This window comes from Manis javanica, chromosome 6 (assembly GCF_040802235.1).
Source record: "Manis javanica isolate MJ-LG chromosome 6, MJ_LKY, whole genome shotgun sequence".
Taxonomy (NCBI): domain Eukaryota; kingdom Metazoa; phylum Chordata; class Mammalia; order Pholidota; family Manidae; genus Manis; species Manis javanica.
The window spans coordinates 61,519,004-61,532,748 of record NC_133161.1 but is presented as its reverse complement, the minus strand read 5'-3'; the positions used below and the strand labels follow the sequence as shown (position 1 = coordinate 61,532,748).

Below are 13,745 nucleotides of genomic sequence, written 5' to 3'. Positions count from 1 at the left end.
GTATGGAAATGAAATGTAAAGAGAGAAATGTGTTAAAAGAGATATTGGTAGCTAATCATAAGTGAGGGAAAGTTTTTCTAAATGGCTTTGAGATTTCTACTTGGGGCCTATTAAATGAATTACCATTAACTAAACAGGGCTAAAACACATGGGCCATGTTTTAGCAGGAGTGATAATGAAGTGATAATTAGGTTTGAATATGCTGGGTATTTGGCAGAGGAGTTCAAGAGGCAATGGAAATGGAGTCCAGCTCAAAAAAAAACCTTTCTGGCACTAAGGTTATATGAGTAAATAACTATGAATGTGAGTGATACTGATACACTTCAGAAACATAAATGCATCCTTTTTCTTACATCATTTAGAACTTAGGAAAATATCCTTTTTAGCACTTAATCCCCAGCTTTATTGAGATATAGTTGACATATAACATGGTATAAGTCTTAAGGTGTACAGTGTGATGATTTGATATCTGCATATATTGTGAAATGATCACCACAATAAGGCTAATAAAAACATCCATCATCTCACATTGTTACCATTTGTGTGTGTGTGTGTGTGTGTGTGTGTGTGGTGATAACATTTCAGGGCTACTCTCTTAACAACTTTCAAGAACAATACAGTATTGTTAACCATAGTCACCATGTTGTACCTTAGATCCTCAGAACTTAATTATCTTATAACTGGAAATTTATACCCTTTGACCAATATTTCCCCATTTCCCCCTTCCTCCTAGCCCTTGGCAACCACCATTCTAATTTCTGTTTCTATGAGTTCAACTTCATGCAGTATTTTTCTGTGTCTGACTTATCTCACTTAGCATAATGCCCTCCAGGTTTATCTATGTTGTTGCAAATGACAAATTTTTAAGGCTGAATAATTCCACTGTGTGTGTGTGTCACATTTTCTTTATCCATTCATCCATAGACAAATACTTAGGTTGTTTTCAGGTTTTGGCTCTTGTGAATAATGCTGCAGAAAACATGGGGGTTCAGATATTTCAAGGGAGTGATTTCATTTCCTTTTACTTATATGTCCAGAGCTGGGGCTGCTGGATCATATGGTAGTTATATTTTAATTTTCTGAGGAACCTCCATACTGTTTTCCATTGTGGATGAACTAATTTACATTCCCAACAATAATGTATACCAGTTTTTATGCCAATACTATACTGGTTTTTCACCTTTGTAATACAGTTTGAAATCAGGAAGTGAAATCAGCCTTGTTCTTTCTCAAGATTACTTTGGCTATTTGTAGTCTTTTATGGTTCTATATGGATTTTAGTAGTATTTTTTTCTAATTTGGGAAAAATGCCATTGGAACTTGGAGAGGGATTACACTGAATCCATAATAACTTTGTTTAATGTGGAAATATAACAGTATTAGTTCTTCTAATCCATGAACATGGCCAATCTTTCCATCTGTGTTCTTCTCATTTATTTCATAAATAATTTATAGTTTTCAGTGTCCAGATCTTCTACTTACTGGGTTAAATTTATTCTTATTTTATTCCTTCCTAATTTAGATGTGTTTTATTTCTTTTTCTTGCCTGGTTTCTCTGGTTAGAACTTCCAGTACTATGTTGAATAGGAATGGTGAAAGTAGGCTCCCTTATCTTGTTTCCCGGCCTTGGAGGAAAACTTGCAGTTTTTCACCTTTGGGTGTGATTTTAGCTATGGGCTTTCCATACAAACCATTGAAAGTTCAGATACATTTCTTTTATGTCCAGTTTGTTGAGACTTTATCATGAAAGGATGTTGAATTTTTTCAAATGCTTTTTCTGCATCTTTTGAGAGAAAGATATAGTTTTTAATCTTGCATTCTATTAATATGCTGTATCACACTTATTGATGTGCATATGTTGAACCATTCCTGCATCCCAGGGATAATTCCATTGTGTATGATCCTTTTAATGTGCTGTTGAAATTTGATTTACTAGTATTTTGTTGAGAAGTTTTACATCTCTATCCATCAGCTATATTGGCCCATAATTTTATTGTCTTGTGTCCTTTCCTGGCTTTCTCAGGTTGATGATATGTTTGGGAGTGTTCTCTTCTTCTCAGTTTGGAAAGGATTGGGGTTAATTTTTCTTTAAACTTTTGGTGGAAATCACCAGTGAAATTATCTGGTATTGGAATTTTATTTGTTGGTGGTTTCTTTTTTAATTCAGTTTCCTTACTTATTATTGGTCTGTCCAGATTTTCTATTTCTTTATGATTCAGTCTTGGTAGGTTGTATGTTTTTAAGAATTTGTCTATTTCTTCTAGGCCGTACAATTTGTTGGCATATAGTTATTCTTAGTAGCCTCTTTGGTAATTTCTATTTCTGTGGTATCCATTGCAGTGTTCCCCTTTTTCATTTACAATTTTGAGTCCGTTTTTGTTTTTTCTTGGTTAGTCTAGCTAAAGGTTGTCAATTTATCTTTTTGAAAAACCACCTCTTAGTTTTGCTGATCTTTCTACTATTTTTCTATTCTCTATTTCACTAACTTCAGCTCTAATCTTTATTATTACTTCTGTTAACTTTGGCTTAGTTTATAATTCTTTTTGTAGTTCTTTGAAGTTGATTATTCAAGATCTTTCTTTTTTCTTAACACAGGGATTTACAGCTATAAACTCCTATTAGAATTGCTTTTGCTGTATCCCATAGGTTTATGTTGTGTTTCCATTTTCATTTGTCTCAAGATAGTTTTTGATTTCTTTTTTATTTCTTCTTTGAGCCACTGGTTGATCAGGAGTGTGTTCTTTAATGTTCAATTGTGAATTGTGTATTGTTGTGAATTTCCTCCTCCTTTCTAATTTCATGTCATTGTGGTCAGAAAAGACACTTGATATATGTTCAGTCTTGAATTTCTGGTGGTGATATGATCTATCCTCGATAATATTCCATGTGGATTTGAGAAGAGTGCGTGTTCCTGCTGCTTGTTGGATGGAATGGTCTGTATATGTCTGTTACTGTATTTGGTCTATAGACTGTTCAAATGCTGATTCCTCATTGATTTTCTACCTGAATGACAGGTATTAAAGTTCCTCTAGCACATCCTTTTTTTCCCAATGGGAAATTTTAATCTCCTCTTTTAGGATGTGTTTGAACATATCATAAACTTTATGCCTCCATGATGTGTATACTGTAGCTTCTACCTGCAGATCTTTTCCCTGCCCTTTGTCTGGTGTTGAGTTCTTTTAATATTCAACTTTAAAAATTACATTTCTCTGTTATCTTGACTCTGCCAGATAAAATTTGTATAAGCATAGGACTTGATAATAACTTCCATTTTACTATTCAGAAATCCTTTGAATATCATAGCAGTTATGTGCTTGTGTGTCTGTCACCTCCACTACACCAGTTCCTTCTCCCAGAGACCATGCCTTCTGTTTACCCAGACCTCCAAGCTTGAGAGATTCAACTAAATATGTATTGAAACAAATAAAGCGAGGTGTCTTAGAAGAGGCAGCAGTATATAAAAATAAACGGCAAAGGTTGAGAAGGACATTAGTTGCAGTATGTTCATGCTTAACACAAGTATATCATAGAAAATCAGATTATGGAATAAAGAAAAACTGCTATAGGCATCAGATTTGATCTGGACCCTGGTATTCAAAAAGAGGAACATGGTACATTACTCAACTGTAGTTATTTGAAAGGACAAAAACTTCCTCCTTTCTTAAGGTTAGTATTTCCTCAAAATACCTAATCATTAATAACTTGGGATACTTGCTGAAATGCAGATCCCTAACCTCTCCTGTATCATTCTGATTTGGCAGTTATATAATGGGGATCAGTAATCTATATTTGTACAAGTACTACCAGGTGATTCTCATTATTAGCTAAGTTTGGAAAACCTTAACTAAATGCAGTTTCACAGTGCCCCTAGTGTCTCAGTAATTTTTTCATGGTGCCTCAGCCAAAAGAAATACCCCAAGGTTCCATTTAAGTAGATAGAGCCAAGCAACTTAATAGTTGTAGTTGTTGACAGGATCCAAGAGATGGCACTGTGTTTCCCTCAAAAAGTTAAAATATCCCACAGAATCCTTAGTAGTTCCCTGAGGCACAGCGGAGCATCTCGGCACACAGTTTCTGAACTGGAGCCTAAAGGGAACGTTTTCCTGAAATAGCATTTAAATAAGATATCTAAATGGGCCATTTACAGGACTGCACAAGAAAGTAGACAGTGTATTCCATGAATTTCACCTTTTTATACCATTTGTTGCAGTTTTGATATGGTTCTTATTGCTTATAGAGCAGGAGTATCATTTTCCTATAAAGAGCCAAAGAACAGATATTTTAGGTTTTGGACCACAGATGACCTCTGCTGTATATTCTGATCTTTCATGTTGCAGCCCTTTAAACAATGTAAAAACCATACTTACCTCCTGAATTTGCACTGTAGTTTGCCAACTCTTATTCTAGTTATAACTCTAGGATATAACATTAAAGTGCAGTTTCAGTGATGGTGATTCTACAAGAGTGGAAACTCTGTTACTTTCCTATCTCATCTTTTTTGCTCCAAGGAACACTGTGCCAAAATGCACCCTTGCAACCAGTATGGGAAGGGCTTACTTATTGCAGAGCTATTGTAAACAAAAGCCTGTCATAGAATCACGCTTTTAAGTCTTCCTTTAAGGAGAACTTGCAAGTTTTTCCAGCTTAAAGTTTCCCTTTAAATTTCCAAGTAGACTAGTCATTGCCCTAAGCTTTATCACTAACTGGCTGATTATTATAATTGGCTAATGAGATTCCACAATTTTAGTAAGGTAAGCTTTAGCTTATCCTATATTCAGTAATTTGACAGAATATGCCATTTGAGACTTGTAGCTTTATTTCCAAAATTACTATTGTCTTGAACAATATGCATTGTGCTTAGTCCTTAGGTTTCTGTGTCAGAAAATATCTTGTATGACAAGTACTTTCCCTATGCTAGTCATAAAGGAGATAAGTATCACTAGCAGTAATGGTGTTGGAAAAAATCAATTTCTTGAGAAAATTTCAATCCATGTTTTAAAAGTGCACGTTTTCGATCACCATATAGATTTTTCTGAGTTCCAACCTCTTATAGCCTCCTCCACCAAAAAGACATTTGTTCATTGATGTTTTCCCAGAACTTTATCAGTACCTCTCCTTCAGTGATAAGCACCCTGAAATGATCACATTTCATGTGGCAATTTGGTTACTTTTTCTCCCATGAGACCAATATTCCAAGAGAGCAGGACAATATCTGATTTGCTCACCATTTTTTCACATAGAATTGTACTTGACTATATTTTAGGCGTATAGATCAAGCACAAATTGCAATGAGTCAGAATTATTAAATGGAAAGCATCATATATTTAATGACTGATAGATATAAGTTCTAGGACCACCACTAATTTTCCTTGGGTCATTAGAAATAGCCATTTAATCTTACAGTGTATTTTTTCATTTGTAAAACTAGGAAATTTCTACGTGTCGCCACCTCAGAGAGATGCTGCTAAGATCACGTGGTAGAGGCTATTTGTTTGCAAAAGGAAGGTGCGTTACACACACTAGTCCGGCCGTGACACCCAAGGCAGCTACCGTGGCACGTCCGCGTCACCCGTTATACAAGAGGCCCGCCCGTCCGGTGTCTTCTGAAATCCCTGACCCTACGTCACCGGCCACCGCCCAAAGGACGCCGTATAGTGTCCTGAGGATAGGCGGTGCCGGGTGGGGCCGGGGGACCAGCCCGAAGGAAGCTGCGGGCTGCAGGAAGCGTCACAGACACAACGGCTCCGGGGGATGAGGCCGGAAGCCCCACCCGACTTCGCCAGCAGCCTGCCCGCGCTAGGCCAGTTCGAAAGTGACCTTGTTTTGGCGTTGCTAGGAGACCGGGCTCCCGTACGCCCCCGACTGGCCGACGCGGGGCGAACGCGACTAGGGGGCGGGGCCGCCGCAGGCACGGGGAGCGGTCGGTGGAGCACCGTTAGAGCGGTCTGGCGCGCGGCGCCCGCCGCCTCCCGGGGAGCCGAGTCGTCCCTTGCCAACGCCCAGGCCTCGCCGGTGCTCGCCGGCAGGTATCACCCCGCTCCCCGGCGGCTGTGGCCCACGCTGGGTTAAGACGAGGCAAGGACGGTTAGTCAGGTGAGCCGCAGCGGGGCGGGTAGCTGGCGTGACTGCTCTTGCCGAGGAGAGAAGCCTTTCGGGTGTAGAGGGACCGGGTGAAGTTCTCGCATAGCGGGGATGGTGGGCCTGCCCCGGCGCAGCCGCAGTTCGGGTCATTCAGTGTGCCGGCCGACGCGGCCGCAGGTAGCACCCTCCGGCCAGCAAAGGGTTAACGCGCCAGCAGTGCCTGCGGGCCCCGGATGTGAGAGCCGCGGAGCAGGGTCCCTGGGCCGCGCTGCAGGTGCGCCCGGGCGGGCGGGGCGAGCGGCCTGCGGAGCTAGGACCCACTGGTTGAAGCTCTCTTTCTCCTGCAGAGGCCGCTCCGATCCCTCCGCAGGTGCCTTATTTTCCAACTTGAGGGCAACAGGTGGTCCTTGCAGACCCAGGGAGAGCCAGGCTTCGCCGCGCAGGGAGCGGCAGTTACTCTTACCAATTAGGGTGGGGGGCGGGCGCAGCGTGGCCTTCTGAAGCGGGTGACCAATCGGGTTTGGGCTCCGGGGTGGGCCGTGTGGAGTGGGCGTGGCCGGAGTCCGAATCTACGGCTTCTAGCGCAGCAACGCCAGAGCTGCGTGGAGAGTTAAGCTGAGCGGACTTGGGGTACGTTACCCCAGCATAAAGACGCCTACCAATGCTTTCTCATGTGGACCCAGACTCCAATTACGGAGGTGAGAGCATTGTGCCTTTTTATTTGGAGACGGGAAGGATATAGTCACCTTGGGTATGCTGTTAAGCATGTGGAATTAGGTTCCCAAGATAGGATTTTGTGTTACAAATTTTCTGCCAAAAAAGGCACTCCTGTGGTTACCGCCACTTGGACCAGTTGCTGGTGATGAGGTTGTCTCCGGAATGAGGTCTTTGAGATTTGGAGACCCAGAGGAGTAAGGTACTCTTTCCTGCAGTTCCAGGGAATGTGAAAGAATTTCAATCACAGTGATTATTCTGTCGTTTTGTCTTGGATCGCGTACGTTTCATATTTCATTTGGTTTGTTTATTGAAGCAAGTTTTATTAAGCCCCTGGTGTTACTTATTTTCTCACAAAAAGGGGAAAACAGTTGTAGTACATTATTTCACAAGAATAACTTATCCATTTTCCCCTCAGCAGTCTTGTAGCGGGATCCCCTAGGAAGAGAAGTTCTAAAGCAGTCAGAAGAAAGCATTTCCATTTGGAAGATTTATTTGCAGGTGGAAATGGGGAATGGACTGTCAGACCAGACTTCTATCCTGTCCAGCCTGCCATCATTTCAGTCCTTTCACATTGTTATTCTGGGTTTGGACTGTGCTGGAAAGACAACTGTATTATACAGGCTGCAGTTCAATGAATTTGTAAATACTGTACCTACCAAAGGATTTAATACTGAAAAAATTAAGGTAACGTTGGGGAATTCTAAAACAGTTACTTTTCACTTCTGGGATGTAGGTGGTCAGGAGAAATTGAGGCCACTGTGGAAGTCATATACCAGATGCACAGATGGCATTGTGTTTGTTGTGGACTCTGTTGATGTTGAAAGGATGGAAGAAGCCAAAACTGAACTTCATAAAATAACTAGGATATCAGAAAATCAAGGAGTCCCTGTACTTATAGTTGCTAACAAACAAGACTTGAGGAACTCATTGTCTCTCTCAGAAATCGAGAAATTGTTGGCAATGGGTGAACTGAGCTCATCAACTCCATGGCATTTGCAGCCCACCTGTGCGATCATAGGAGATGGACTAAAGGAAGGACTTGAGAAACTACATGATATGATAATTAAAAGAAGAAAAATGTTGCGCCAACAGAAAAAGAAAAGATGAATGGTGACACCTTTTATATCTGTGTGGAGTAGGTTTTCTCTGGTCTGATTTTGACAAATGGAAGTGTCTACAGCCTGGTTTGCCTGCCTGCCCTCCTGGATGCTGTTTGTTTTGTTGAACAATCAGATGCCCAATTCTTTTGCTTTGTGGAAGATGAGTGAATGCTTCTTAAAGTGGTCTCTTCTCCCTACCCCACAAATCTTGGTACTAACATTTTGGGAAGCCAAGCAAGAATAGTAAATTGACAAGAAACCAGTTGTGGAAATTTGAACCTGAAGTTAGTGAAATAAAACTTTTTGAGGAGTGTCTGCCTAATGTTTTGTGCTTGTATCTTTTTGGGAGAAGCCTTTGCCAAGGATATTGCATACAAGGCTTTGTATGCTAAGAGAAAATAAAATGAATGGAAATACTAAGGTAGATTAACATACATACAATTATATTGATCACATTGGTCCAACAAGTAAGGGACAAGGAGGAAGTGTTTTTAAGTTTGACCAAATGAATTTTGACATTTTGTGGAATCATATTGTAATGCTATCTATATCTTAATTCTAGACAATGTTTAAGTTGGTCTTTCTCAAAATAAGGTATTTGGGGCATATTCAAGTGCATGGAATATTTTTCTCAACAAAGCATGTTTTGGTGTATAGTCTTTTCAGAAATAGCTATACATTCTTTCTACACAATCAGGTTTAAAACACTTGGGATTTAGGGCTGTTATTGTTTGTTGGAAGCACTTTGGAAGAACAACATAACTCCTATATAGTAGTACCTTTGGGTATGTAGATTAATCATAAATGCACATGCTGGGATTTATGTATGGATTTATGAAGAAAACAATTCAGTCAAGAGGATGTAACTGCAATATATGGTCTCTAAAGTATTCCAGTTATAAAATACTTGTTTTATTAATATTTGCTGGCTGAACACAGACGTGGTTTCATATAATTGTGTAGTGTTTTGGGAGGAGCAAAGGCTTTATAAACAACACCTGAAGCGCTGTGGAGTGAAAATGTACGAGATAACCCTGTATGTACTCTGAGCTTTAACTTTTTGTTTACAAACTAAACAGTGTTATACAGCCAATCCAGTTCTGATTATAAGATGATAAGAAATGGTACAGTACTACAGATAAGAATTCCAATTACAGAAAATGTAGGGGAAAGTAGCAAAGCTATGTTTCGTGAAAATTCACTTGGTGCTGTTTAACACTGGAATTTTTAAAAACCCTTAGGAGGAAAAACCATCTAATTCTTATCTATAGGCAAAGACTTACTTCCAGAGATCATATATTAGCAAATAAAATGTCTGTCTGTAAAGCAAATAGCTATTCTGAAGATAACCAAAAGAAATGCACTTTGGTAGCCAGGTTTTGTTTTTGTTTTTGTTTCTTTTAATGGCACCGCTGAGTTTTTGGAAACTTGATTCTTGTTACACACAAAATGAAGTAGCTTCCTGTGGAGCTTTCATATGTTAAATATACCTGCACTAGTGACAGTCACTTAGAATGTTTATATTTATAGAAATGTGGATAATAATTATCAATAAACTACTTGAGGCACTAGGAGAACAGTGTTTGAGTTTTAATGTATTTCCACTTTGGCTGAAGCTTTTAATTAGGTGAGTGATGATAACTTTGACAGCTGGGTTACATAGTTGTATAGTAGTATGGTTCTGTTTAAGTGTGACAGACACCAAAGACTGTTTTCTTGGAGAGTTTATATTTGCCCTTCACTATATGAAATCATGGTCTATAGTCCAAACATTACTAGATTCATGGTGGATTAATAAACCTTGCTGAAAAATAAATCTGTGAATCAATTTAGATTGTCAGCCCTCCTGTAATCTTTACATACTTGCTGTATAAAATAGTACTGTTTTAATTATTGAAAGTTGAAGTGTCTTGACCTTTATTTTTTAGCTTGAGAATTGGGGGAGCAAATCCATGTTATCTAGAGCATTTCATATTTAGTGAAGAACAACAAAAAACGAAATGGCATGAACACTGTACTAGCTTTTATTTATAAAATAGGCTTTCAACTACAAAACTCACAAGATTTTCCAGTTTGCTAAATGCAGATTTCCAATCCCCTATTCTAACTTGAAATACCGGTAGTAGGATAATGAGTCTCAAAGTAAACCCTGAAGAGTTTAGACAGTACTTTTGTATCTAGTTTTATTAAGGTACACTTTTTCTAAAGTATATTTCTAAGGTATTTTCTTACAGTTGAAGTTAATTTGGTTTAATGCCAAATATTAATCAAGGACAACTCTAATTTCAAATTACTATCAAAGAACAAACTTTAAAAAAGTTTTGATATTTAGAGACTTAAATGGATTATAAACATTTAGGAGAAAGTGTTGTATACTTCAGCAAGCATAGGTTCACTAAGAATTAATCATGGAAAAATGAATAATCATCGAAAATAAAAAAAGTAACTAGTACAAATATATGTAGGTAGAAAGATATGGATGTAGAAAGGTAATAGTCTGAGAAGAATAATGGTTTCTGAACAGAGGGAAAGCATAGACTTGGAATATTTTTGTTTATACAAGGCTCGGGATGCTTAAAGAGTGTTGGGTTAGTTGCTCATGTTGACTTGGAAAGAGGTTTTTTGTAGAGTGTTTCAAGGTTCTATTTAATACAACAATTTCATCAGTAATATAAACAATGGTTTCATCAGTGATAATGAAGACACAAAACATGTTTCTTTAAACTTTCCATGATGTAACACTTGACATTTAGCTAACACAACTTGTAATCTTGAATACAATCATTTGAGGTTGGAATTTTACATTTAAGGTTTGAATTTATCAGAACATTCTGTAAATGGATTGTGGGATGCTTGTGTAACATTGTGAGTATGCTTAGTGCCACTGACTCACACATCTAAAAATAGTTAAAAATAGTAAATTTTGTATTTTAACACAATAAAAACTTTAGCAAAATATTAAAAAATGTATGCTTAGTTAACAAAGAATCAACTAAGAGTAGAGTGGGGGCAAACTGATATAGAGACCATATTTAAATACAAATTTTATGGAAGACTGAGGTGTTTAACGCTCAATATGAGCCAGGATAGCATGCTAAGTAATCATAAACTTGACATGAAAACATATGACAATCAGAGATAATCTCAAGCCACAGCTGAAGTATGTGTCACTCTGCATACAAGTTAGAAATGTAGGAATACCTATAAGGGAGGCTAGTTTTAGGAAGATTTTATGTGTACTAGCTAAAAACAAAGAGTTTTGGAGTCCAGTTAGTTTTCAAATTCTGACTCTCCTGCTATTAACACTTGTGACCTCTTGGCAAGTTCTTGAAACTTAAGATGTGAATGCCATGCCCTCCTGGGAAACGAAAACTGTCACATAGAATTTGGAGAGGATTGAATGAAGTAATGTAAACTATTTAGCACATCACCAAGCATTTGATAGGAACTCAAATAGTAGTCATTATTATTAACCACATGAACATGTGTTGAGAGACAGTGTGGCATAGTTGATAATCGCCATGCGAGTTAAGATTTGAACCCTTAATCTGCCACTTACTAGTTTTATCTTGGACAATTTATTTAAATACTGTCAGCCTTAGTTTCTTCACTTTCAGTTTTGAATCATGTTTTTAATGTCTTCTGCTTATGTTTTGCTGGAGTTGAGATTATAATCCATATTAGGCACTGGGTTATAAACATGTTGAGTAGAAAAGTGTGGGTTATTAGTCACAATAAACCCTTTTTTTACTGGGCCCTCTCTTTCCTGGCTCTGCAATAAGGAGGAAGTGAAAGCAAGTGCCAAAACAGAAGTGTTACCTGAGCATCGGCCCTCATCCCTTCCTTTCCTAATGGAAGACTAACTCAGGAAATGGAGCTCATATACACATTGCATTAGTAGTTCTAAATGATCGGTTGGAACTGGTATTGGTTAACACAATGGTTCACAAAGTGTGGTCTATGGATCAGAAGCATCAGCATTACCAAGGAACTTGCTAGAAATGCAAATTCTCAGGCTGTACTCCAGACCTACAAATATGGAAGTTTGGGACTACCCTCACAAGCCTTCTAGTGGTTCTGATATTCATTAAAGTTAACCATTGAGTTAACAGAAAATCCAGTCATTTATCATACTAAAAAATAAAAATAATTGAACTAAGATAAATCATTTCAATACTATAAAATTCAGGCCTTTTTGAAAAGTGCTTTTTCAAAAGCACGGTTCTCTCTACAGTATGCATCCAGTAAAACCTTGCTGAATGAATTTTCCTTGACAATAGCAGAAACTATCTTCTAAGTGTCATATCTTATAAATTAATTTCTATACATACATATACACAAAAGAGAGCTTTGCTTGTGAATTATGTTAAGTATTGTAATGTGTAGTATTCTAAAATTGGGTGGTTGAAGAGAGATTGAAGTTGATTCGTTTCAGTGATACTCTAGCTTTAAATAAAAATCTTAGCCTTTTATTATGACAAATTTCAGACTTTCATAAAAGTAGAATAGCATAATGAACACCGAAGTCTCTCTTCTAGTTTCAGTTATTATCTAATCAAAGCCAATCCCATTTCCTATATTCTCGTACGTTTTCTTCTCTTCCACCTTTCCTGTCCCCGAACCCTTATATTATTTTGAAGTGAGTTATAAAAATCACATTTTATTTATAGATATTTCGGTCTGTGTCTGTAAGAGATAAGCAGTTTTAAAAAACAATCTCAATGTCATCACATGTATGAAAAGAAATCAATACTTCAAAATAATCTAATATCCATTCAGTGTTTAGATTTCCCCAATTACTTTTAAGTTTTTTAGAATCAAGATTAACCAATAACAATCCACACATTGTGATTGATATGTGTGGTTGACATATGTCTCCATAGGTTTCCCTTTTCCTCTGCATCCCATCTTCTCCCCAATCTCTCTGCCTTCCTCTCCTTCCTGTGCCTTTCCCCACCTTCCCCAAGCCTTCTCTCTCTCTGCTACTGAATTTGTTTTTGTACAGTTTCCCACACTCTGGGTCTTGTTGAATACATTTCCCTTGTGGTGCTTCACATGTTTCTTTGTACTCTCAAATTTATTTTTTTTCCCAAGGCTACTTCAGAGGTGGTAATGTCCTATAGTTCTATCCATCAGTACTAGATCTGGTTGTCTCTCTCTTTTGGATGTTACCAGCCATTGATGGTCATTGTCTTAATTAATGACATCTAATAAAACTGTCTGTGGTGATGGAAACATGCTATATCTACACTGTCCAATTTTGTAGCCATTAGCCATGTGTAGTTATTGAGCCATCAAATGTGGCTGGTGTGACTAAGGAATGGATGTGGCTACTGCATTGGACAGGGCTAACTAGATTCATTAATTCATTAAGAGCTGTAAAGTGGTGACATTTTATATTCTATTGTCTTCATTTGTAAGCTAGGGTTTTTCTATAATAAGAAACCCTCACCAATGATTTGGTTATTCTGAGTTTCAGTTCTTAAGGAAAGGCAAGATAAATGCTTCTCTTAATTTGTAAACTCTCAGAATGAGTTGATTCCTTAGAATCCTCCAAAGGTGACCAGTGAGGTTTGAGTGTCATTATAACCTTATACATTTAAACATAGTTGACATATTTCTATTCTTTGCAGTTTCTTATCCCCATTTATGCTCAAATTGTCCCATCTTTAGAGAACGAGGTCCTTTTAACATCACCCTGGTAATCTTTGATAGTTTCTTTGCTTTCTGGCTTGACAATAAATTCCTGCCTTACCTTGCATTTCTTTCCCAGACCTGTAGTTTTTCTAGGAGCCCAGGTTCCTTGTGATGGAAAATTATATGTGGAGTCCACACTTGTAGAGTACT

The 13,745-nt window shown here is 38.0% G+C and overlaps 1 protein-coding gene across 4 annotated transcripts; it reads left to right on the top strand.

Annotated features, from left to right (window-relative positions):
- Positions 1 to 5,461: 5,461 nt before the first annotated feature.
- ARL4A (ARF like GTPase 4A) lies at positions 5,462 to 8,213 on the top strand. Of its 4 annotated transcripts, none has more exons than XM_017649530.3 (2): positions 5,462 to 6,093; positions 7,217 to 8,213. In XM_017649530.3, the coding sequence occupies exon 2, from the start codon at positions 7,303 to 7,305 to the stop codon at positions 7,903 to 7,905; it is 603 nt and encodes a 200-aa protein (XP_017505019.1). In that variant the 5' UTR covers positions 5,462 to 6,093; positions 7,217 to 7,302; the 3' UTR covers positions 7,906 to 8,213. The 4 variants fall into 4 exon arrangements, with proteins under 4 accessions (XP_017505019.1, XP_017505020.1, XP_017505018.1 ...); XM_017649531.3 differs by having other exon boundaries at positions 7,214 to 8,213; XM_017649529.3 differs by lacking the exon at positions 5,462 to 6,093 and adding an exon at positions 6,117 to 6,779.
- Positions 8,214 to 13,745: the final 5,532 nt, after the last annotated feature.

Bases quoted from the DNA above. Each gene is read 5' to 3' on its own strand.
- ARL4A (XM_017649530.3), top strand. From the start codon at position 7,303: ATGGGGAATGGACTGTCAGACCAGACTTCTATCCTGTCCAGCCTGCCA.